The sequence below is a fragment of the Tyto alba genome, unplaced genomic scaffold (assembly GCF_018691265.1).
Source record: "Tyto alba isolate M040663 unplaced genomic scaffold, T.alba_DEE_v4.0 Super-Scaffold_41, whole genome shotgun sequence".
In the NCBI taxonomy this organism is placed as follows: Eukaryota; Metazoa; Chordata; class Aves; order Strigiformes; family Tytonidae; genus Tyto; species Tyto alba.
The window spans coordinates 7,845,091-7,871,692 of NW_024881317.1; the positions used below are offsets into that span (position 1 = coordinate 7,845,091).

Consider the following 26,602-nt stretch of genomic DNA (forward strand, 5'->3'; position numbering starts at 1 on the left):
TCGTGTTCCTGTACCAACAGATGTGTCCATAGCCATTGATTTTTAGGTTGTTGCAGCTTAAATACAGTATGGGGGTGAAAAGGGTCAAAAGGGTAAAATATATCTAGGAGGACTTTATAAGCTGTCAGTGAAGCTGTAAACAAAGTTGCACCAAAATATATAGTGGCTTTTAGTTTAAATTGTGTCCTTTTGCTTGTTACTGGCTGCTTGGGTTAACAAAGAAAATATTTTTCTTTCAATAGCTTTCAGATCTTTTGCTGGGTATTTTTTCTTATGCGTCTGCATTAAATAAGCCCATTTAACAAAACCTGATCCTCTTATAAACATGGAATAATGACAGTATCCCACATATGGGTTTCATTAATTTTTGCATGTTTTGAAGTTGCCTTTTTTTTCTCAGAAAGGCCAACTTCAGAAACAGCAGAGATTAATGCTACATAATAGCCAAAATGACTAGCTGAGCAGTCAGCAATACTAACTTGGGATAGAAGGGGTTTCTAGTTCAATTATTTAACCATTGCATAACAAAAAGGATATTATTTTCTGTTTCAGAACGATGCTGCGTAATCTGTACTCCTCCCAGTTGCTGTTACTGGTTTGCTTTGATTGAACTGGCATCAGTTCTGCTGATTATCTTCAAGCTTTCTTGCTTCTGAGTCTTGTAAATGTTTTGGATTTTAGCCTTGAGAGAGAGCTTCAGAACATTTTCCTCATTCTTCCTAAGGAAAAAAAACCCAGCCCTTTCCTTGTAGTCACTGATGAGAAATTGCAGATGCTCCTTTTTCTTTACCTGCAATGTAGTGACCTTTGCAGCTCCTGGGATACTCCAGATCGGTAGGTTAACTTGGGAAATTGCAAGGCTCCCAGGTATAATAAATGCCTGACATTTTTGACTCCAGTTGTTTTCAGTCCACTGGTTTAAATTTGTTTATTTATCTATTGATTAAAGCTGTTACATGTATGGAAGAGCAGCAGCAAAGGCGGAGGGGAACGAGAGAGGGGAGCACAAAAACCCAGCAACTGAAGTTTTTCTAAAACACCTGTATCGGCCTGGCATTCCCATTCCCTACTTTTAACTGAGTGGACATGAATAGCAGCAGGGTTTGGATTAATTATTCCAGTTAGGAATTATCCTTGCAACAACAGAAGTTACCGTAAAAGGATCTTGGAAAAGCTGGTAGAGGAGATGGTAGCATATGTTAGTTTATAACCTTAGAAATAAATATTTGATTATTTTTCCAGACCAGTGTCAACAGTTGAGAAAATTCCTCACCAATGACAGTGCTTCCACATATCTGGCTGATAATTATACATATGGTTTATTTCCTGAAATTACTTTAGGAGTATTTTCTGGAATTGGGCTAAAGAGGATAACATATTTAGCGTGTATTGGTATAGCAGACCTTAATGATGGCTTTGTGGACTCAATGAATCCTTACTCTTCCATATACGTCTTGAGGCCAGAGAGATAAAAGTGGGGTGAAAATTGGTAAAAACAGGTTTCTTCCACAGGGTCAACATTCTTTCCTGGGCTCTTGAGCTGTAAAGACATGTTTGTTTAATATTCTTTGCAGAGGACTACCAGGGAAACGGATAAAACAGTGAGCAAATGAATACTCATGTGGTCCTAAAGCAGACCTCCCAGGCAGGAGCTGGAATCCAAATGCCTGCTCTCAAAGTTTGCATTGGATTTTATTTCAAGTTTCCAAATGCATGTAGAGAGGGCATGAAAATATTGGTTGGATGTGAGTGTAGGTAGGAGTGTGAGCTGGAGTGTCTGTTATTGCTGGGGAGAGGGGGGCTTGGCTGCACTCAGAGCATCTCAGTTACCGGTTGGGTCTGAGATCTTCCTCTCCACAAAGCAAACGGAAAAATATGAAGGGCAAAGCAAATATCACCGTGTCTTCAATCCCCTGCCTTCATTAGCAGCCAAGAGAAAAATTGGCTTGGAGATACGATGGGTGCCTTTGTACAGTGCTCTGCTTTCCCACCACTTCCCCTCCCAGATTTTCAAGTTACAAGATGAAAGAAAAGGTAACTTTTTCCCTTTTGACAGAGTGCCCAGCCAGGACAATACACTGGGTCGTGTGGGCTTCCCAGGGGCTGAGTCCTAGGGACTTCAATTAAAAGGGGAAAGGCGGAAAAAAAAAAAAAGGGAAGCTGAATCATTTTCTGGCATGATTTATTCATTTGAATGACCCTTCTCTGTTTTTCAGTTAGATTACAGTGCCTTAAACTGGAGGCATAAAAGAATGGTAAAAGTTGAATAATTTCCTCAGTTCAAGATGTGTCATTTTTATATTGTCTATTAATTTTACTCACTGATACCATACGTCATTTTTGTTGGGCTTTATCCGCCAATTCATCTATGTAATCTTCTATCCTGTCTCTGTTTTTAGATAAATACATAAGTTCTTTAGATAGAAACATCCATCAGGCCTGTCATGGCACTGATCTCATGTTATGGCAAGGCACTTCGGAGCGGCTCAGGCAATGTCTGTCTGCTCTCTGCCATGCCTACAGCAATGGGTATCATGCTTTTATTTCGGAATACAGTGTGTTGTTTCCTGTACTCTGCAAATGCAAGGTGGTCTGGTTTTGTGCATAAAAGCTCACCCTAATTTTTAACCTCATACCTTGAACTGTAAGACTTTACTTTTTCTGGAATTTGTTTTTATGGGATAATGGAACATATATTTTTATTTGTGTAAATTGGTACTTTCTTATATGCTATTATCTATCCAGGTGATGTCAGAATGTGCTTTTTTTATTAAGCATGGTATAAAAATGAAAAATTCCTTCAAGTTTTGCATTTGTGAACTTTATGGATAATGAAACACACCCTTTTTCTTGCATTTGAGACAAATGCAATGACCACCTACTTAACTCCTCTGTAGGATGACTTACTAGACATGACTTGTTTGGACATCGTGTGGATTGATCAGGCCTTCAAATATTTGGTGGATAGCCTGTGCAAACCAGTTTCAAGTGGCTTGTGTAATGTTTACGATCGTTTGAAAAGTCCTATAAATACAAATCACTGTTTTAAATACTTTTATTTATATCATTATCTTTCCAGATCTCAGAAATTGTAATCCTGCCTTTAGAGTGGGAGGCTTGAATCACCATAATTAGCAAAGATTATTGCTCATTGTGTGTGAGTAAAATTTGCATGTTCATTACCAGCAACTGAAAAACACACAGGGAAATTGAAACTAAGCTAACGTGACCAGCTGTAGTGCTGGATGAGGTCAAACAAGTGAACGTTGTTTCTGATGTCCCCCATCCACAGCAGCTTCAGGCTGGGCTGAGCCGGCTGTGAAACCAAAGCAGTATCTCCCATCAAGATGTCTTGGCTGAAAATGGTTATTCTTAATGGAAAACCCCACTAGTTTGGTGTTTTACCCCACCTGCTGATCATTAGACCCCGTGCCCTGGTGGGGGGACGTGCCTGAGCACGGGAGCAGCCGCTGTCCCTGAGGACGCAGGGGATGTGCAGCGCAGGTTGCTTCTGGGAGACTGATCTGCTTCCACAGTTCATCACTCAGGTGCTCCTTGACAGCCTGTTTTGGGGACTGTTCCCACTTTATCCACTCGTGTTTTCCCCTCCCCGTTTTCAGGATGCTGGAATTCACTGCGCAAAAAAAAAACATGTCCAGTGTTTGACAGCAAGAAGTATTTCTCTCAGCTCCCATAACACGCTAAATAAATATCTGTGGCATGTTCCAAGATCCCACAGCACTTCAGCCAGGCAGGCATCTTGATTTGCGGTTATTTTTGGTAAAGGCTGAACTAGATGTTGCAAACTGATGTAAAGTCAGCTGAGGGGTTGCTAATCTCTTGCGTGGGATATGTTTCTGCTGTAGCCATTTGGGAGCACTAAGATGGGCAGATGACTTCCTCTGGAAGGATGTTCAGGCATGCTCTGTGGCAGACCAAAGCTTCAGCATTTTTCTGAAGGTTATTTGAACAATAGAAATTCCTGGGAAATGTACGACGAGTCTCTAAGAAATATTAGAAAAGGGAAGGTCAGGAAACAGCTGAAGGTCTCTCAAGGTGTTTTTGTATTTTCTCAAAACATGTGCTCCATGTATCCATGTGTCTGATAGCTTTCCAAGTCCTTCTTGTTCCTCCTTCATGGTTCTTCAGCTGTTTGCTAGATGGTTGTGTCTTCAAGCTCAAACACAGGCTGCAGCTGTATGGTGGCTTGCTGGGATATAAAATTCAGCTTAGTCATGTCCCAAAACATGGTATCGCTCTGTGAGGAAATGTCTCTCCCCAGACCTTTGTGTGAAGATTTGAGTGATTTAAATAGGGAAGTTTTAGGAGATTCGGGGCTGCTCAGGCTGGAGAATAAAACTTGCGTTGGTACTGTGGACAGTTTGCCCCAAGGATTAAGTTGAGCTGGTGTATATTGAGGTGTTTTAGGACCAGGATTGTGAAGGTTCATTGCTTGCATCTCTGACCCTTCACCCTTACAGCAGCATGGTGCTTGCCACAGATGGGATCCCTGTGAGGTCTGATCACAGAGGACAGCCCACGTCCCTCTCTGTGACTCCTCTTCTTTCCATGCCCTGACTCCTAGGGGAATCTAAAATCACAACCAGCCTTTTGGGGGCCACCCCATGAAAAGGATACTGCATGGTGAGTTGTGCAGTGGCTGAAGGGATGTGGCCCTGGACCAAGTGCCCCACAAAGATATGGATGGACAGGCAGGGTGGGAGTAGGTTGGTCACAAAACTCCTCTCAGTCTTGCAGTGCTCCTGCAAAAATGAAAAAATGCATTATCTAACATCCAGGGCTCTTTACCAAGGTCTGTGGCATGAGAGCTTGCTAGCATTCAGTAATTGCCTGGTCTTCTTCAAAATCCACATTCAAGCATCCATCTTGGTCTTTTCTCACATGGGTTCTGACCTGCCTCCCGGCAGACACGATGGATGTGCGCTCCCTTCCAGATTGGACACGCTCCTCTTACAGGCTTTGCAGTATTAGAGTGCAGATTTCCTTTGCCTTATTTAGTTTAAGGGGTTTTGTTTTGTCTATCCTTGCAAGTGCCAGATATGAAATTTTAAAATCCCTTTCCAAAAAGCTGATTTCTTTTAAGAAAAGAGTAATTGAAATTGTAATTCTTCTCTCTTACTGTCTGACGAATTTATTATCTCCTGTGTTTAGTGCCCAAAAGTGGGTTTTGACTTGCTTAAAATGGGGAGAATTTTTTCCTTTCATCTACTGCTCCATTAGTTCCTATCAGAGCCACAGTTAAAAAAGTTAATACGCCTGAGTATTTCTGCAGATTGCATCATTTTCAGTGTTTCATAACGATATGGCAAAAGTAATTTGAAACAGATAACAATAGTGCAGTCTGTTTCAGAATAACCATGATTTCCTTGTCATTAAGAGGTCTGTTAGCGGGTAGAGGAGGAGGAGTTTTATCTGGATGAGTTACAGATCATATGGTGTGATCGAGTGCCTTTTTTTCTCCTTTTTTTTTTTTTCCCCCTCTTTTCCTTCCCTTAAAATCCACAGCTCTGGACTTTGGTTTGGATATGAAACGATTGGATAGTTTCAAACTCCTGTCTGCACAAAGCGGCTCAGCGCTTCCAGATGTTTTCAATAAGGAGCCCAGAACTGTCGCATCAGCAGCCGGTGGCCCGGGCTGCTGCTCGCGTCTCTGCTCCATTTTGAGCAACTCGCTGAAAAAAAGAGAATTATTTACTTGTTGGAGTAGTTTTTTTGTTTGTTTGTTTGTTTTTAATTTAATCCTTATCCTCTGATTGTCTGGTGTATTGTGTTTCTGAACATAAATACTGTATACTCTAAACATGCATATGACATTCAAGGGACTGCCTTAAATAGATGGACAAAGGAGACTGGAAAGCTTTGTTCTGCTTCGTCTAGGCTGAGTCTGTCTTCTGCATCTGCTCGGTGTGCCTGTGTGTATATAAGGCTGTGTGCAAGGCAAGATTTCTAGCCTGAAACAATGCAGCAAAAGCCCCACCTAATGTGGGAAGAGAGTGATGGTCTCCCATGGGGGAGTGTGTCTGGCACATTATCTTCTATTTGTTTATATTACGTTTCTCTTCCCCCTTTCAACAGTAAAGTCCGGACACGAAGATGAGATGGACTTTGGGTGTCTGTAGTCGTCACTGGCCTCCTGATCTTGGCTGTGAGTCAGGAACATAACCACAGAAAAACTCTTGGAACAAATTAGGGTTTTGGAAGCTTAAATTTGAAAAGAAATAGAGAAGGGAGAGAAGGGGCATATTTTTTGTTTGTTTATTTGTTTGTGTTGATTACTTCCCTCTGTGTCTGAAGGTGTAGAGGAGTCCAAAGGGATCAGTTGGCAACCTTTACTAGATCAAGATACATAATTATGGAGGAAGACAGGCCATCATCTTGAATTACAGGTCGGACATGGGCACGTACTGAGTCCTGGGACACATCCTGTGCCCAGAGTCACCCCGCCTGGTGCTGGCCTGGCAGCATCCCTGGCCAGCTCTTGCCACCTGCCTGCACCTTCCACCTGAACTTTCTGTTCCTTCCTGGCCCAGGACAGGCGCACATTGGGCTACTTGTGAGTTTTGGCCATACCAAGATGCTTGTGTGTAGCTCACCAAAACAAAAAGCTCCTCTTTTTAACTTCCTGCTATTAAAGTTGCACATCCCCCAGTGTCTCCCACCTCCTTTGGCTAGAGATGTTTCTCATTTCTCCTTACCTGTAGGAAGGGTAAGATAACATGAGCCACAAAAGGCTGGGTGTTGATGCAGCTACAAGTCAGACCTGTCTTGGATCTCTGTGGAAGATGTGCTGTCACAGTTAGTAGCAATGCTCACATGGCACTCTCCTCTGCAAGGTGGGCATTGCTTGAGCCCTGCACCTGAATATCTCTTTCTGGTTGCCAGAAACCTCTGCAGCTCAGAGCTGAAGTGCTTTAAGTGAAGCGCCTGAACAGACCTGTGCAGTTGTCGTTTGGATAAATCTTGGCCTTACATACCAGGAGCCGTAATTAAATTGATTTGAAAACAAAATTAAATGCTGTATCGGTTAAAAAAAATACGGGTGCTCCATAATGAAACATTAGAGCATCATTAAGGTACAGTGATTGCTGCAAATTCCTTTACCTGAACTATACTCACACACTTTGTTTATAGGTTCCTGTCTTGTAAATTTAGATTTGAGGAAATCCCTGCCTTTTATGGTAGTGTTTGAGGGGCTGGAATGCTGTCACAGCCATTTCTGATTCCTCATCTCAACAGGCACATGATTGCTGGGATTCATTACTTGTGGAGAAAACTGGTGGCTCCAGAAAGTCCCCAAAGTACTACCACATTTCGCGTGTGTCCTAATACTGAAAGCAGAAGCTTCGCTCGTTCAGAACAGAGTCACTGCCTGAGATCTCGAGCCAGGGATTGAAGCTGTAAGAGAGCCTCATAGAGGAGATCCTCCTCAGTTCAGCTGGTGCTGTGGTGGAGATGAAGCTTTGGGTTGTGAGGAAGAGACTGAAGCCTAATGCAAGTGGGGGGAGATACCTCACATTGACTAGGTAAGAGCATACCTGTGTCACTGGGAGGAGCTCATCCGCTGTGAATCCCCAACCCACTCCAGCACATGAAGACGTGATCGTGGCTTGATGCCCACAGGTGGACCTTCCAGTGATGGCTGGCCACCGTACCACCAAGCTGTGCTGTAGTCTTAGGAGAAGATGCCCTTCTCAGCTTGCTTACTGTGGGTAATTAAGCTTTTGTGTAATCTGACTGTACGGATTGGGCATGTCATATCCAGAAGAGCCCAAAATAGTGTTTTGTGTTTCTGTAAACGCGCGGTCTTCCATGTTTTAGCAAGTAGGTGGGGAGGGGGGTCAGTTATCAGTTCCTATGTTACTCACAGGCAGGCTGCTGGTGCAGTGTTTTCAGATGGCCAGAAGACTGGGTAGCACTGGAAAGAGAGGAGCTGAAGTGCCTGCTCGCAGCAGACGGGTTTAGACCTCATTTGGAAAAGACTCCTCTTTCACTCAAATGCCAAAAACTCACTTTTTATCCATTTTGGCAGGCTGCAGGGTTTAAGTCCCCTTTGCCAGAACTTGAGCTAGTGCTTACAAAGCACCTCATACAGCCAGGGCACCAGGGCCACCCTTCGGGGCTGGATGAAAAGACCTACAAACCCTTAACTAAGCTCCACGAGTGGGGTGAATCCCAGCAGCAGGAGATGGGCCAGTTCACCCGGCGCCGCAGAGGATGGCTTTTGGAGATCTGCAATTAAACGCTGAGTTGATAAGCGCCGTTGCCGACGTCTGTGTTTCCTGCTTTGCAACATGGGATTAACAATTCCTGCGTTTCCAGCTTTTCTACCCAGAAAAGCAGCAAGTTCTGCTCGCTACAAATTCCCAACCACAGAAACCTCCCCTTCCTCTTCTCTTTTTTTCTCTTCTTTTTTTTTTTTTTTTTTTTTAAAAAAAAAAAAAAACAAACAAAAAACCCAACAAACCGAAACAAAAAAAAAAACGCCCCCATTCTCTTTTGAATCAGTGAATGAGAGAATGTCTCAAGCCAGAGAAGTATGGAAAGATTTCATCCCTCGAGAGGTCAGGGTGGGGTGGAAAGTGGAGGGGGCTGCAAGGGGGCAGTTTGAAAACAGGAAACCATGTGGCAGTGTGCATGCAGGGCCCAGCTGATGTGAATGAGCTATTGAGAGGGGAGAGACGCTCTGACCAGCCCAGCATTAGAAAGACGAAAAAACTTTAGTTGTTTTTTTTTTTTTTTAAGAAAAAAAGCACTGCTTTTCAGGCTAGAATAAAAGAGGGAATATTTTATTTTCTGGACAGCAAGTTGTTGAAACCTTTTGCTCTATGTTGCAAACAGCAACAAAAAAAGTAAATGGCTGATTTCCTTTTTTTTTTTTTTTTTTTTTCTTCCCTGTGTGCACCGCTTAAATCATAAGTTCCCATTCCTGTTCTGCGGAAGCGTTAAGCCTGAAACTGTCTTTCATTCACCTGGCCTGGGGGAGAGGGAAGAGTCTTTTTACCTCTCTGAAAGCACGTCCCTTTGCTTCTCAGTCTCTTTTTGGACCGACCAAACACAGCCAGAGGTGGAAGAGGCTGGCAAAGAAAAGCTGCTGCTTTTTCTTCCCCCCCGCCCCTTTTTTTTCTTTGCTCTCTCTGAAGAGATGAATCATGCTCCCACAACTGCAAAGAAATTTTGAACGCTGGGAGAACACTGGTGCAGGACTAAAAAGGCAAGTAGTGACGTTCCAGCCCAAATCAGGAGGGAGTGGCTTTATTTCATTATTTTCTTTCCTTTTACCCTGTGCTGTCATTAGAAATTTAAACTTAACTCAAAACCGAGCCCTCCTGTCTGGTGAACAGTGGACTGACTCGGAAGGAGGAAAGTACCTTTTTTAATTGTTTCTTTCAGCCCATGAGGGCGTGAAAAAAAAAAAAAAATAACACGTTGGTGACAGTGTTTACGTTGGATATGGTGATCGGCTTCTTTTTTTTCCTTGTTTTCTTGAATTAGACCCGTCGTGGCTGAGCCTACCTTCTGCCTTCCCTCTCGGAGCGTCAGGGTTCCTGCTGCACACATCTGGCTTTTGTTCTCTTTTCAGGCAGGATTTTCATTCTGGTGCTTTTTGGATATCAAGGTTGTCTGGAAAACATTTTTTTTTATTATTATTACTATAGCAGGAAGGCTGATACCGTTCTTAGCAGTTGCAACAAAAAAAAAAATCCTGTATGTATAAAGCTCTCTTCAAATATCTTTTTGCTACAAGTTTCTGCATTGCCTGTATAATCAAATCTGTTCCAAGAAGACTTTATCATCTGGTTGCAGCTCTGGGATTTTCTTTTTCTTGTTAAGAGGCTCGGACAGGCTGGTGTGCTGAGACACGGGGACTCCTCTGAGCACGTATGTGAGAGGTGTGGAACGCTCCTGGCCGTGGTCAGCCCAGGGTTCATGGTGGGCTCTGCTCCTCCACTTCCAGCTTTTTGGACAAAATGTACGAACGCCACAAGAGGCGATACAGCCTCTGCGACATTTCCAAGGTGGACAGGACTGTAGATGTTGTGTTGTTAAAGGTATGATGTTTGTGTACACTTATTTCTGGGTTCCTTTCCCCATCTCCAGCGGGTCAGTCTGCTCCCCGCTGTACCCGTGTCCCCAGCCGGATGGTGCAGGGAGGGGGAGCAGGTGGAAGAGCTCTTGCCCTTCAGCATGGAGATGGGTTTGAGTGCTATCAAACCATTTCATGCCAAGTATTATTATCCCTGCAACCAGATAATCTCTTGTGGCATGCAATTAGATACTCTTCTGGAGATCTCTCTCTGGCCACCTACTCTGTCCTCTGCCATTAAATAGTCCCCTCCTGTTTTGAAACCTTCACTGCTTGCAGGTGGATTGTCTGCGTAAGGTGCAGTTAGGCAAAGGGGTTTAATTTCCAGTGCTCACTTTTAGGGTTGAAACGCATGTGTCCTCTGAAAGATGTATTCTGCCAAAAAAGGCATGGTGAAGACTCCTTTGCTTCTGTTTTTTGTTTGTGTTTGAAGGGTGCTGGTGTCGGTCTTACTGTTTGGGTGTGAGTTTTGTCTGAAGACGGATTGGAGCGAGAGCCAAGAGTGGTTCTTGGCTAATTGTCCCAGTGTGTTCCTTCTCTAACCTAAAATTAGCAAGTGCTCCACCAAATGGCACAATGGCAGTCTGGGAATGTCCTGTCTCCATAACAGCTTTTTGGAGCTTCAGCAGTTTCCTGGCGAAGTGGATGGAAATAGGAAAGCAGCCAGAGGGACTGCAAAATGCAGCCCAACTTAGAGATCTGAACTCCTGGAAGAACACTGGCTTTCCTTCTCCCTTTTTCTCTCTTTTCTTTTCTTAGCTGAGGCAGTGGGTTTCTGCACAATGGTATGGTTTCCTTTTTTATGATTTTTGCTTCATGCCCTTGTTTCCAAGTTAAGATGAGAACGTGTAACAAAATTATTTTGAAATTATTCTTATTCTATTTTATCTGCACTAAAATAGACCTAGCATTTGTTACCTTGGTTTTTTTTTTTTTTAGGAATTAAAGTATTTTTCTTTAATTCAATGTATCCTTTGGTTTTTGGTAACACAAATAACGGTAACTTGTTTTCTCTGCCAGCACAATTTTGTTGAGTATTTTTGAACTCTCGTGTTAATGATGCTAGTTCAGGATTGAATCCCATGATATTCAATCTCTAGACACCCTATGAGTCATTAAAAAATGCAGACATATTGTGTACACTTTACTTGTGTGAAATAACTGCTTAATAGTTCTTAGGAGAAGACCTGGTACCCCGACGACCTCAGCTGCTAATAGGAAAAACACAATTTTTTCTTTATAAAGAGTATCTGAATGCCTGGGTTGAAATGTAATTCACTATAATTATCTGACTTCAGTATTTCTGATGTCATCAGTTCCCTAAATTAGTTTTTGTTCAGCAAAGCTCAGATTTTATAACAAAATGTGGCTCTTGTTAGTTCCCACTTGTATTTTCCTAATTGAGTTTCAAAACCGTGGGTTATACTGTCTGTTCCTGCGAATGACTCAGTGTCCATATATGTGTGCGTGTGTGCACGCAGTGCTGCTCCAAACACAGGCCGTACAGGCTGCAGATGTTTAAAATAGGAGGATGCTAGTGACAGCTATAGTTACAATCAACTTTAGCTTGATTTTGAGTTGTTCTTCATGTTTTAGCTGGTTTCTGTAACATAACCGGTAGATGAAATTAAATTTTGATGGTATAGGGATCCAAGCCAGCGTAGAGTGCGTCAGTGACAGATCATCTCTTGACGTTAATGGGAGTTTGATCAGACTCTTAATGAGGGAGCTGGGAGGTGGGGGGGTTTGTTGGATTTGTTTTTAATTAAAATACTTAAATAAAATTGTACCTTATCTAGGTCATTGTATTTTGGTGAGTTAAGAGAACAGGGTTTCTTAAGTGTCAAGTACAGAGAAGCAAGTAAATACCCTTAAAACAAAAGCAACCCCAAATAGGATCCACTAAGAATGTTTGATCTGAATGAAATTGTAGCAAGATACCTGCAAAGCAGCAAGCAACTTTCAGTTTGGCCTGCAGATTGACTTGGACAAGCTGTCTGAGTGGTGGATAAATAGGTTCTTTGCTTCATTTTAACATGGGGGACTCGGTAATCATGACATAGGAAAGAAAAACAGCTGGTGGAGAAGGACAACTGGAACGAGTTGTGCAGATAAGATCTTGTGTCATTTCAGTTACTAAATGTTTATAGATGGGATTATATTTGCAGTGATTGCAACCATTCTTAGATACAGTCACAAAAGAGTTTTGGTTCCTACTGGCTATTTTGCAATTCATGTGTCTTCTGAAGGATCCGTGTGTTGGGGCTCAAATTTTCCATGTTTAGATTGTGACTGAAACAGTAGCTTGTGAAGTTATGGAAAAAAAAAAAAAAAAAAAACCAAAACAAAAAACACCAAAAGAAAAACTCAGCAATTTGGGGGGTTGATGCACACAGTTATTTTTAGCTTTAATATTGTTTCTTCCTCCTCCACACACATGAAAAATCAAGAGGCAACAGGTAAATCGGTGCCCTCACCTCTGTGTCAGAGGTAGGACTTCATCTCTTTTTGCTGTGGCTCTTTTTGCTGCTTCAACAATGCAAACACGATGAACCTGGTTACTGAACACAGTGGTTTGCCACTGTTCAAGGGAATCCTGGATGATACAGAAATGGCATTAAAGTTTGCCCTCATCTTTCCTGCTGGAATTGCATTGTAGCAGATGAGGGAAATGATGTGGGATATCTGCTTGTTTGAACAATTCGCTGAGCTCTGAGCAGCTACGTGCAGGGTAAAGCAGTCTGTGCGATGTTATTCCAAGACCCAAAATGGGAAATCTCAGTGTGCCCATGTGTGAGTTGGCAGCCCTATCTCATTTTTATGTTGTGCCTGCTACCACAAATATAACTATCTAGGGACAGAATACGGAAACCACACTGGCTGGCACCTTGCAAATACATGTGAAGTTAGACAAGCGTTCAAGTCTGGATGAACAGGCTGTGCTTTGCAGAGTTAGAAAATAAAAAATGGGCTCTCTTTGAGAATGGGAGACTGACAGATTGCAACTGGAAACATTTTATAATTGCTCATTGCCTGTATCTACATTTCACCTTTGTTATGTGAATGCTCAAACTGTTAAGTGTAGGCAGAAGGTGTAAGTTTTTTCCTAAATGGGGAAAAGAGGTTTTATGTAGCTGCTCCTCAGATGGACAGATCCCGTACAGCTTCCAGTTAAAGTTCAGAACATTCTTTATGAAATTAAAACCAGCTCAATGTTAAAAAATAATTAAGACATTTTTAAATTAAAGGGGCAGCGTTATCAATTAGTTATTCTGCTCCCTGACAGGAGGCTGCTCTGGTAGCTCTGTCCCAGTGCCAGAGAAGATCCTCTGGAATCAACCCTGCCCACGTAAGGCAGAGTGCAATTTGCAGCATCCTAAGCTAAAATTAGTGTGTGGAGAAGGTCCCCAAATTAACTGAAACTAAGGTTTCTTCCATTTTATGTTATCACACTTACAAAGCTTTTTCTTTCTTATGTTTTCGGTTATTTGACACGTAAGGATGTTCATTCCTTCTTTGGGGTTCTTCTGAGGGAAGTACCATCCTCAGGTGAAGGGTATGCAGTGTCTCATCAAACATTGTGGCCATAAAATGACTCTGAACTTAAATCCTTCATCTGTCTGCACTGGTTTGGTTATTGAAGGGAACAGCAGGAGAGAAGTGTATTTATGATGTGGAGAACTTTTGAGTTTTTCTGTTTGTGTCTCATGTAGAATTAGAACTGGAGGGTTGACTTAAACTAATGTGTTTTCACCCTAGGCACATACATGTTTGTGGGAATTTTGTTCCCATTTTAGTCAAGGGAAGGTTTTTATGCAAAACCATTGCTGTTGTTTTTAAAGCTTAATTAAATTTTTTTGTTACCAGGTCCCTTAATTCTGTTGGTGGAGGACATCCTAGTGCCAAGGGCTGGAAAATGTTCTTGGGGCACACATTCCTTTCCCCACTTGGGTCGTTGCCAGGGATAAAAGTGCACTCTAAGTATTCAGCATTACTCTTACACCACAAAGTGCTAATTTATTCAGCCATTTTAAATGTCCTGTGGTTGTAGGAACCTCTTCTGGTGTAATCCTTTAATGTAGTTCTCTGTAGCACTGCTCACTTGTTGCTGTGAGCTAGGTCACTTTGGACTTCTTTGAAAAAATATTGTCCTGTTATGTTGTCACGAATTCTGTAAAAGTAGAAGGCTCAGTGTAGCATATTCACAGTTCTAGAAGATAAATTTCTGTAGAAATCATTGCAGAAATGCAAGTGTTGTCACTTAGTCCCTTTCAGCCTGTATCGGAGAATGGTCTTTGTGTTCCTCATCTGCATGGTAAAACCTTCCCCTAAAGCTAAGAAAATACACAGAAAGTTTACAAAAAAAAATAAAAAAAAAAAAATAAATCTGGAATTTGCAAGCAAATTGATATGTCTGTTCTTAATATTGTCTGGCAGGATGATTGCCAAAGCAGTGATTTTTGCTCTTAATGTGAGTTTTGTGAATGTGGAGTTTTTTTGCATCAACGGCTCTTGAAAGAAGACAGTGGAAACTCCTTCCTCAGGTGCCCCATCCCTCATACTCCTTTAGAAAGAGGTTTGGAGGATCTTGAAAGGGGATTTTTGTGAAGGGAGTGTATCAACTTTTGCTTTAGTTTCTAGCTCAGGAATTAGAAGGAACTGGATAATTCCATCGTAAATGGAATTGGAAAGTGAAAAGATGCTCAGAATAAACATTGAATTCCAGTTATGTGTACAAATTTCTTCAGTGTAAACTGTGCTACAGGAAATTTTCTGGAACAGGTAGTTCTGAGAGAATGATTAAGATTTTCATTTTAAAAAAAAATAAATTAGTTGTATCATTCTTGAGTATTAAACAAATTAGTTATAATTTAATTTGAAGTAGTATTGTTTTCTGCTATTTGTGTTTTTCAATGGATATTTAAAATCTTTCCTAGTGTCAGTTATTGCCCAGTATGGTGTACAAGTACTTACTGATACACCAAGCAAGCTAGAACTACTCAACTGAATATTTTCCTATGTGCAGTGGTATCCGGTTTTAGCTTCAAGGTAGAACTTAGTCTGGAAGCTGGTGGGGGGAAAAAGAAAAAGGAGCAAAGTGGAAACTTGTAAATTTAGGATAAAGCTAAAACAATATGGAGGGAAGATGAATATCTAGAGGTTTGCTAGGAAATTAAAGTTAAAATCATCTGGTTCCTTCTGCTCTAGAGATGTTGATTTATATCACTACCAGTGAGGTTGACAAGTGCAGCCTTTTAAAATAGCAAAAGATTTCCTGAAAGGTCAGTGCGTTTTCTTTATTGTGAAATGGAAGGCAAGAAGAGTTAAAATAAAACCAGAGGGAGAGAAAAAGAATTTTTCCATGGTGGAAAGGTAGGAGAGGTGCACGGGAACCAGGTAGCAACTGGTGCCCCAGGCAAGTGTGTCTAGCAAGCCTTCCACTGCCACTCCACCAGAAGTAGACATTTTTGACATGTCTTCTGAGAAGGAGGTCCAGATTCTGGCTTTTGTGGGCAGGCAGTGCACAGAACTGTGAGCACTGGAGGGTGTTAGACAACTCCTTGGGCAAGACTGTCATGCTGGGGGAGAGGAAGGCAGAGCCTGGGAATAGAGGCTGGGGTCGCTCATCATTCCCACGTGATGGAGGACATCCCAGCCCTGTCTGTCTCACAGGTTGTCCATCCCTTTCTTATGCAAGGAGGTTTCTGCGTTAAGTCACATCAAGTTCCAAATTCAATTTCTGCAGGAAGATGTCTCTGAGAGTCAGGAAATACATGCATGCGTGCCCAGAAAAAAGCAATCAAACTGTCTGCTGCTTGCAACTCCAGCTGATGTCCTAAAGCCCTCTTTGGACATTTACCCTGCTAGTGTTTCACAGGCAAACAGAAAATCCTTTGGGATTCAGTTTTGGGTGCCTGGGGATTCATCCTGTGTCTGAGCTGCAGATAAACACATTCAAGCTTCTGCATGGAAAAATTGCTGGTTCTCTCCTGGCATTTTTTCAAAAGCTGTGTATTGAAACTCTGTTCCCAGAGGCTGTTTCATATTCCTTTCTGCCATCTGAACACCGCTGCATCCTCTGCTCCCACCACAAAGACTTGGGATGCCCAGAATCGATGGGCTATAATCAGTGTGGGCAAGTCAGAAAGTGCATGAGGGTTTTATCGTCATCTGTGGTCCTGTCATTGGGCTTCTCTTAGCAAAACAGAGACTAAGGGAAGAAGGGAGGAATATTTTTGCTACATATAATGCTCTCATGTCCAGAAAATCCCAAGACAACCTCGTTTCAAATTTCTTCGTAGTGGTGCCTTCCCCAACTGCTGGTATTCATGTGCTTTTATAATGGTATTTTCTCTACGGCCCTTGCCATCTGTACCTGCAGTTGCTGGTCCTGAGTAAATACGAGCAGATTTCAGCTGTTGAGGAGGGATTCTAGTGTTCAGTATGGGGCTGTGGATAGTGGGGTTTGTGTTTTGAGTATCTGTGGACCACCCAGTTTCCTGAGAGCACACAGTAAACCTCTCTGAAGTCCTGTCTGGGCTTGTTTTGGAATAGGGAATATTTGTTTATAGTAGTGGTTTCCTTTGTTTGTATTTTGATGATGATTATTATTGTTCCTGAATTAGGACTACTGACAAACACTTAGTTCCTAATGTTTTATTCTGTAGCTGATCAGGTATGTCTGAAATAGCACCTTAAACCTCAGTGTTTCTCTCTTACTACTTTTTTTTTGGTAGAAAAAACCCAGACATTTTCAATACTTGGCAGAGTCACAGGGCAGAGGAGAGAGCTGGCTGGGTAATGGGAAAAATGCTCAAATCTTTTTTGAAAAAATGCCAATGTCTATAATGCATTTTCAGTGAATGACTCAATTGGTTCTATTAAAGGAAAAAATATAATGTTAATTCAGCCTAATATAGTTTATTCTATTACCAATCAACTGATAGACTTGAACTTCCTCATATTTTGCTTTCTTACTGCCAATTATTGAACAGGATGTTTAATTATCATTTTCTAATAGTGGATATCAGTATAAATCAGGAGTAGTTCCCTTAAATTTCCCTTAAAATTGATTTACATTGGTTTAAGAGTAAGGAAAATCAGACTCAATATGATGAGGAAGGAGTTATGTGCAAGCCAGTCAGGAGTAGTCAGAATTTGATTTTATATATGAAATGGGTCGTTCCTTCATTTCTGTGGACTTGAGCACATTTGTGTTTCTCCCCTGTGTGTTCAGGCTCAGCCTCTAGATTTGCCTTTAATAAAATATAAGAGCGTGCTGCAAAATAGATTCTGCTTTGTCCTGAGAGAAAAGAATAATAACATTATATTTATTGACTTTACAGTCATAATGTGATATTTATTGACTTTACAACTCTTGTAAGACTAAAAAAGTATATATAAATTCTGCAGTGAAGTTCAATTGCTAAGATTAGATACCCCTCAGCCTCACTGAGAGCAGGGAGTATCTATCTTCCGTTCAAAGTATCCAAACGGTGACCCTGTATCCATGCAATAGTTAAAATCGAACATCATTATGTCACTTTGGAAAACAAAAAGAATGAGGGTTTTGAGTATTTGCTTACAAAAATCTTTCTCAGACTTCAGACTGCTTATCTTTCCCTCTCCACCTCATTTAATATATATGTAAAAGGGAGAAGATGGGTATACACAGGTGTATGTGTATGTGTGTTGAGCAGAGGTACAGGGAGGGATGGGCTCTTAGATGTATGTACATATAGGGGTCTGGTGGGTTCTTAGATGAATGTGTATATAATGCGTATGTATGAACAGAGGCAGCAAGCAACTGATAGGAAGTGTACATCATATCTAAGAAAAATAGCCTGTAAAGTTGCATGGAGGTAGGGAGGGATGTCCAGGAGGGATGTGCACTGAAGTCACCCTGAGACCTGACTCTGTTAGAGCACATGTCTCCTTCACCTCTCTTGGGAGGCTCCTGCTCATTTTTCCCCTCTCAGATCTTCTCTGTTCCTTCCCTGTCTCCCCCAGCAAGAACTGCTGTCTGGGGAAGGTCACGGCATCTTCGCTGCTGGAGGATTTTATGGTACACTGGATGGAGACCTCTTAGATTGTAGTTGAACCTGACTTGGAGCAGCAGAAAGGGACTAGCTAGCCTGTGAGAGGCCCTTCCAACCCCATTTTGTCATCTCAGAAGTATGGAGGACAAAATCTAAGGAAGAAATATGTGCTGTAGAAAGTAGCTGACAGGTCTGGAGGAGTGGAGCGTTGACTGCTGGCGAGCAGGAGGTGAGCAGAGGTGCTGGCAGGAGCCCCTCTGGTGAAGGGCAGGGGGATGCAGCCAGACTGGCGAGCAGCACCAGCCAACGACTGCAAATAACACATTCCATAATCTCAGTGAGAGAGGGAAGAAGGACATGGGTCATCAGTCAAAGCAGCAAGTCAGGTCAAGGGTAGGAGAGTCATGTTTTTATTTTATTGGAAAAAAAAAAAAAAAAAAGGAAAAAGCAGTGTATTTCATAACATGGGAGAAAGGAGAGAAAGGAGAAAGAATATTGAGGAGATGAGAATCTGGCAAGGGTCTGCAAAATTAGAGCAGGATGATGGAGGAGATTTGAAGACAGATCAGAAGCAAAAAGTAAATAGTAAAAATGCTCTATTTGACAGAGAGAGGAAAAAGGAAATTATTTCAGGAGAGAAAAGGAAAGCCAAAGGGAGGGTAGGAGAAATAGTCGGCGTATAAAATGAAAGTCATCCATTTCAGTAGCTTTCTTTTAGCTACAACATAACGTGCGAGATCCTGTGTGTTGAGGCGGGTCAGGAGGGGAAGCAACCTCTGGATTTTGTGATGTGGGACATGAGATTGTCCAGGTGAGATTTGATTGCATTTGACAAATAAAGGCATTCAGCTAAGAGAAACAGCAGAGAGCAAAGGGGCTTCCAGAGGCTACTGGCAGTAGACAAAAGCGATGGGAAGCATATGTTGGATGAGCAAAGTGTTGTGGATAGTCCAGCAAACTTCAGAGTCAAAATGTTGGACAACACAACCCAAATGAGGAAGAGTGAAGCACAGGCAGACACAGAGAAGGCTGAGAACAGATCAGTCATCCTTGCTGAAAGACTAGAAGTCATGGAAAGGATGAGGGACAGGGTGAGATGGTAAAGGCTGATGTTGAAATAAACCACGTGATGTGTCTTAGTGTTAAAACAGGGGTTTCTAACACCATCATCATCATTTCAGTTAATGCAAACACCAAGTGCTTCTGGTTCTCACCATGACCTGGGCACTTCCCTAGCCCTCATTTCCACATTATCAGAGAGCCTTACTAACTTTAAGGTAATTATCTTTACAGCAATATGGGTGGTAAGGAAATGCTGTTCTGTAGATAATGGACTGAGGCATAAAGCAGAGGAGTATCTTGCCTGCAGTCCCGCTACAAATGGAGGCGAGAATTGAAGCCACATTTCTTCAGTTCGCAACTAGTAGCTTAAATGCTGGCTCATCCTCCCTCTGAACTCGTGCCTTGAGTGGGAGCCATCTTGAAGTCATACTTTCCACGGAGAAACAAAGTTTTTTGGCATATTTTAATGGTTTGTTTGGTGATGCTAAAAAAAATAAAAGTCATAAGTTACTCCTGACATTTTTATTATTGGGACAAATTTAAGCCATAGCTGTATATCTGCTGGTAATGCAGAGCGACATTGCAGAAGAGGCTATGCAGGGACGTTAGCGAGAGTGGCTTTTTTTTGATCTGCTGTGGTCTCTTTTTTAGATAAACCGTGAAAGCTGGTGTTCGCTGGAGCCATGTCCTGATTCTTCCCTGCTGGAGCGCAAACGGACGCGGGAGTCTCCAGGTGAGCAGCCTGGCAGTTGTCCTCACCTATTATTTCATTCTTTTTCTTCTGTTTTTGACATCCTTGCCTTGACAGGGAAAACACATAAACTAAAGAAAATGTGTAATGAATCTGCCGTGAGTCATTGTTAGCACATGGTTGTAGCACTTGACTTGCAGTGAGCTGTGTAGAAAAAAAAGTCAGAAATTGAAACTCCTGAATCCATATTTAGATCCAAATCAGTGGCTTGGTTTTATTTTATTTCTTTTTTCCTCTGAAAGTTGACATAATTTCCAGGCTTCAGGAAGCAGGAAGGCTGTTCAGAGCCATCGTTCCCACACCCTGCCCACCAGCCATGCTGAGCTCCCAGCCCTGTGTGCTGACTGGTGCTTTCTGACTCTTCCACTGGGACAGAAAATCTTGTCTGGGCAAGTTTCAAACAGGGTTTGGTGTCTAAGATAAGAAAAAAAGCATTTCCTTTCATTGAATTATGCATGTTCAAAACAAATAGAGTAATTTATCAGGGCCCTGAATAGTGACTTGGACTGTTGGTAGAGAGGATGCTTCTGGCCTTGCTCTCGTTATGATCAGGGGTCTCACCTGACTCTCGTTCAGTTTATCTAAGAGACTTGAAAGAAAACCAGGGATTGAATCACTGAGTGTCAATGTGAAAGTCAAACCCAGTCTTTTCAGAGTATAGGCTAAGAAGGGATAATGTGTGTGACTGACCCAAGGGGTTTATTCCAGGTAGAAGTTCTAGCTCCTATCAAAGTTAAATAAGTGGTTTTTTATTAAAAAAAAATATATATATATATATATATAATGCTCTGTTTAGAACAGTCATGAACAGTGAATAACTGTTTCAGGAGTGTTTTACAGGAGATCCTGTGGTATCAACCCTGCTGCTTCTTTCCTAATTGTGTCCCCAAATCCCTTGCTTCGTGGTATATTTTTGCTCTTTGGGGAAGAGTTACTGTGCTTCATTTGGCTGCAAAGTGACATGCAGTCATTTGACTTGCCAAATCTGTAATCATGTATTCATATGGATTAATATTAGTTATATACTTATTAATTATCTAATGCAATGCCATACTATAGAAATGTAATATTAATTATGTAATCAGGTAGCTGCATATACAAATATATAATAATAATTACAATAATATTTGCCTATAACACAAACACAAAGAAGCAGGTGTTTAAGTTGATTAATGTGCTCTCCAGTTGGACTGAAGCAGCAGGAAGATCTCAGGCTCTGCAGGTTCTGACATTTCTAGAAATAATGTTGTTACTGCACACGCATCCCTCCAGCTGCACTGCGGTGCTGTGCAGTGTAGAGAGGGCAAGAAAAATCTGGCAACATCTAGCAGCAATAAAACCACTAGCTGTTGTAATGTGGCTAATTTAAACATACACAATGTGATAGGGAGTTAGACCTTTTTCACCTGATGAATAATCCTGATGAAATGGCTTGTAAGGACAGAGTCCTCAAATCTTAGAAAGTAACTCCAGAAATTATAGCTTCTCATTTTCTGCCAATACTTTTGAAATGAAGTGACTAGAGGAGTGTAGCAGATATGTAGCTATCAGCATGGAATTGGAGGGCTCAGCCCTGTCTTGGAGGACACGAGGGTTTGGAAAATGTACATAAAGAGAGTTGCTTGGAAATTTTCTTCCTAGGGTTTTTTACTACATAATTTTTTTTTCGTCTCTGTGTTACATGCAGAAGTGTCTTACCATCATCAATTGTATTTTCACCTGCACCTCCACAGAGAGGAGCAGATAAGCACAGTTGTGCTGTAAATCCAGCACGAGCAGGGGTGGATGTGCAATGGGCACCACAGTCCCCATGTCACGGCAGTGCTGGCACCAGGGCTCGAGCTCAGTGTTGTGCAATGTCTGTGCAGTTTAAAGCAAAGAAAACACACCTGGCAAGATAACTGAGAAAAAGGGAAGGGGGAGACACCCACCCACCCCCAAACAACTGAAAATAAAGGAGAGTGGTGGGAAGAGGTGGGGTTGGGAATTAGTTTCTCAGCACAGATGAGCTGAGGCGTGGGGGGTTCCCACCGCTCTGCTCCTCATCATCCTTCCCTGCTGCTTCATCTCCTCTGTCCCTCAGAGGCTCCTGCAGAGGAGGCTTCGCTGCCTCTTGTGATTTATCATCAGGGTGAGGTATCTGTCCCTTGGTGCATCTGGATCATCCCCGCTGACTTTCCACTGGAACGTGGCTCGAGCCCCTTTGTTTTTCAGTCTGGGCTGTGGACATGCTCTGCTGGCTGCCAGCTGGACAGACGGCACCCTGGCCTGTTCCCTTACAGCCTCTCCATCTATTTTTTTTCCTTTTCCCTTCTATTTTCTCCTGACCCGCCCCCCCCCCCTTCTCCCCTTCAGTGATGGAAAAGCAATTCAGATTTTCCAGGTTTACCGAAAGGGGAACAGGGCTGGGGAGCAGCCACTCCACCTCCAATAAGTTCTTTTCCAATTCTCCATGGTGTGGAAACTCCTCTACGGAGTAATGGGGTTTCCTACCAGCTTTCTCTGCCCCCTGCCCTACACAGGAGCAGCCCCACTGCCATCAATAAATTAACATTATTTTCTCCTGACAGTGGAGTTCCTCCCATCGGCTGGGCTGTAGCTGGGCTGTTTGATAGCTGCTGCCAGGTGCAGGTTAAGGATGGGGAAGGGAAAAAGGTGGCTTCAAGCTACTCAAACCTGTCATCGTTGTAATCTTGATGTCACTGAGGATGGAGTTAGTCAGGTGTAATTTAAGACTGAACCAATATTTTATTGCCCTGGCTCCTCTCCAGGGAGCTGAGCATGTTTTGGATCTGTTTAGTTAGAGCAGGTTGCAAAATAACACTTTTCTTTTTTCAAAAAATGCTAACAATTAGAAAATATTTTGAGCTCGGAGAAAAGAATGTTCAGTTATTGCCAAAGTTGTCATTAATACTTCTGCCTGAAGGCTGAACAAATGAAATGATATACAGGCATTTTTTATGCAAATACATGTCTGTTAAGGTTTTTTGGAAAGGAAGGGCTTTCTCAGTGGCTGTAGTCTAGTTCTGTGCTGCTCATTACCCCAGTACAAACAGCTGGAAGTATTTTAGAAAAAAAGGGTTGCAATATGCTTATATTTGAATATCAGGAGTTACAAAAGCTGAGAATTAAAAAAAAAAAAAAACACTTAATTTTTGAATCTTAAAAAAGTAAAGTTTGTCATGGAAGTCGTACTAATGCGTTTTCAGTGAGAAGTATAGAAGAAAGAATTAAATAATTGTCCCAACATGTGTTAAAAGCATCTTGGCATTTAGAGGGAATTGATTATTTAATTGAGAAAGAAAGCAAATACTGTGAAGTTGTATTTCTACATTTATTGAATATGAATCTAATTTTGCAGTTTCTGCAATTGATCATAAACATCCTGTTATGCTCAATGTGGGGTACCTGATATATAGTGTACTTATCAGCACCTCAAGCTACAGGCCTATATGGCTGTTTAATGCAGAATTTACGTTTGCACCATGTACTTTGATGCATTAAAAAGGAGTTTTAAACTCTTGAATAAGTTATTTGAAAATTTGCGGGCACGGTTTTGGGAGGTGAACACAATATATAAAGCTGTGTTTACTATTGTTTTTACATCCTTGAATTTACTGAGAGTGTGCGGGGTGGATATATGGATGCTACAGAAAGCATCAGATTGTAACTTTCTGCTTTGCTCCCACAGAATGTGAGAACTTCTTGGAGGATGGGCTGAGTGGCATCTGTGCCTCGTCACAGAGTGTGCTTAAAAGAGAGTCTGGGAGCGAGTCTGACCTCTTCCCCTTGCCTGGTGATGGGATGGAGGACCTTGTCTTTGGAAAGGTAGGAAAGCCTGCCTGGGATATGGTTAAAAAAGCTCTGAGGTCTGATCCAATAAACCTGTACTGCAAATGCAAATCGTCTTGGTTTCACTGGTGAGTTAGAAAGCTGGAAGCGATTATCCTGGAACAGAATAGATGGGAAGGATCCGGTCCCCGGTTCGGATGCAGCAACATGAGGAATGTATTTACTTGCAACAGAATTCCAAGAACCGTGCAGCCCCCAGTGTTAAAAAGATGAAAGTAATTTTGACAGTCCAGAAGTAAATCGCATACTAGAGGAACAGTTGAAAAGGTGAATTTTCTTGCAAGGTCATTAGGGATTGCACAGACAATGTGAAAGCCATCTTTAACTCATGTAACAAAGAGCTTTTCTCCAGCAAACGATGACCTCTGAGCTGATACCTTCAGAATTATATACTGTAATTCTCACAGGAACCAGTGTTTTTCTGTAAATTCAGTGTGACTCCCTGGATAGGAAGGAAACACTCACTCTAAATACTTAAGGCCAATTCCAATGAATAGTTTTGTTGCCTAGGCGACATGCCTCTAATGCCTTTTTGCTTGGAAGTAGAAGGAAAATGTTTTCAGGTTTGCTTAAAATCAACAACAGAAGTCATTACTAACCTCAGTCATCCCTGTGCCCTTTGTGTTGCTCAGGGCCGAGAAGGGGGAGGAGTGGGCGAGACCTGAGATAGAGTCGCCCTCCTGAACAGAGGATGCTTCCCTTTAGCATCGGTCTTTTGCCATCTGCATCAGAGCAGCCTGAATTTATTCAGAGGGTGATTAGGTTCTGCTTTTTAAGAATCAACTTTCCGGTAATTTATATTCTTCTTGTCCTAAATAGATGATGAAAAAAGCACCCAGAAAGAATATAATGGTACGGAGTCAAAGGGGACATGAACCTTCTTTAGAGCAGCCATCACGTTGGTCTCAGCTCCATGAAATCACATGCTTAGGCTCAGCTCCAGCTTACCTGTTTGAGCAGGCATGGTTCCTGCTCTCAAAAACTAAACTTTCGGAGTAGGTTTCACACTTGCTTTCAGAGGAATATATTTAAGGAAACAAAATTCTGTTTGCTTAAATCAAATCAGATGATGGTGAATATTTTCCAGCAGGACGGGAAACACCACAGCCCAGGCTAAGTGATCTCATGTGCTATAAATGAACAGTAAAGTCATCCTTAATGCATGTGGTAGGGCACAGAGCTCACCAGCCTCACCCTTTCCCATCTCACTCTCAAAGTGATGTGGGACCCTGGATTGTGAGAATATAAGGCCGCTTGTCAGAGTAGAAGACTGTCTTCAGATATCTCGTGTAGGGTGACATGAATTACGACAGCCAACTGCCATTTGAGCCTGATTTAATGCTTGTATGGGGATGCATGGGAGAAGAGTGCTGTGGGAACACAGTAAATTTTATATTATACAGAATTTTGGCTTTTTCCTTTTCGTATGTGGAAAGTTTCCTTCTCCAAATACAAGAAGGAAAAAATAAAACTTAAAAAGAATGGGTAGTGCAATGTAGTAGGGATGATGCAGGGAAAAAGAGGACATGGTGGGGAAAGCAGATCTTGAAATGCCAGTGAAGAGCGGGCAGAGAGAGGAAATTATTTTCTTCGTAAAAGGGAATTTCTTAATTTGGCAGCTGTTGCATTGTTCTCATTATGCAGTGGATTTCAGACTTCAACTACAAATGGGTTCAAAAGGTTCCTGAGTTAAGTTTAGGAAGTTATTCAAAGCTAATCTCAACCTCAGTCACCTTTTTTGTCTCTGCTTTGCTGAGTAACTTGATTCCTTGTCTCCTTTCTCAGAATTTGTCTTGAGTACCTTTTCTGTAGTTAAAGTTACTTCTAGAAAGACTAGGGACAGTACGTCAGTGTTGTGAGCTTGTTCTTAATTCACTGTTTTGGTTTGGTTTGGTTTTTTTAAACTACTCAGCCCAGTTGGTTGTAATGCAAGTTATAAATACTTTTAGTAGCCACTAAAATAAGTGCTGGATGTAATCTTTATTCTAAAAAATATTGAGAGCCGTGTCTTGGGTGTAGTTGGTTAGTTATAAGCCTATTAAATAGTACAATTTGCATGTCAAATTGGGAAGAGAGAGAACGTGTTTATGAACAAAAAGAGGATCTCAAACCTATCAGTGTCACGATTATTGTTATTGCTAGTCCTGTTCTTGTTTCCCCTTTGTATGGAGCAAGAGTTGAACTTTCATCTATTAGAGTTGGTTTTTATTGTATAAATCACTCCCGCTCTGCTTAATATATTAAAAGAAATTTAGAAAGAGCAAGCCACAGTCTGTCCAAGGTCTTTGGGCTGCTTCCATAGACATCACTTAGAAATTGATAGATTTTAAGCCCTGGTTCTATCCCAGGACCATGAAGAATTGGGGTCTGTGGAGTCACAAAATGACCAGGTATCTTAAGTTTTCCCTGATGTTCAGTGCATGCTTTCCTTACTGTCTTCTTGCTCCTTGCCTTATCCTGTGCTTGTCTCCTTTTTTTTTTTTTTTTTTTGCTCTGAAGGACATGTGCTGAGCTGTGTAACATGAGCTGCCAGGTTCAGAGAGCTTTAGCACTAAAACTTGACTTGTTTTTTCAGATTTTAGAGGCTGTTGCTGAAATTCAGAAATCGCTTCCAACGTGAGGTCTAAGGCTTCAGCATAATATTTTATTTTTTTGCGTCAGCGCTTCATTCCCATGTCCCCGTCATCCTGCTTTTCCTTCTTGGTCTCAGCCAGCCATCTGGGCAGGCTTTGCAACACCCTCCTCCTTGAATGATTAATGCTGCATAAGGTCATTTCTCACAGTCATCTGGCA

General features: G+C 41.9%; 1 protein-coding gene across 10 annotated transcripts in view; it reads left to right on the forward strand.

The window, feature by feature from the left end:
- Positions 1 to 26,602, forward strand: part of AKAP13 (A-kinase anchoring protein 13) — a 217,662-nt gene that overhangs the window by 137,274 nt on the left and 53,786 nt on the right. For 9 of the 10 annotated variants that reach the window (XR_006166569.1, XM_042803861.1, XM_042803860.1 and 6 more), the window contains 2 exons: positions 19,858 to 19,939; positions 23,649 to 23,785. Coding sequence is in view for 9 of the 10 variants with exons in the window: in XM_042803861.1 (XP_042659795.1) it covers positions 19,858 to 19,939; positions 23,649 to 23,785 (219 nt within the window). In the remaining variant the exon portion in view is untranslated. Of the gene's footprint in view, positions 1 to 9,820; positions 10,071 to 19,857; positions 19,940 to 23,648; positions 23,786 to 26,602 lie in introns of those variants that run through there. The other variant, XM_042803869.1, reaches the window with a different exon arrangement.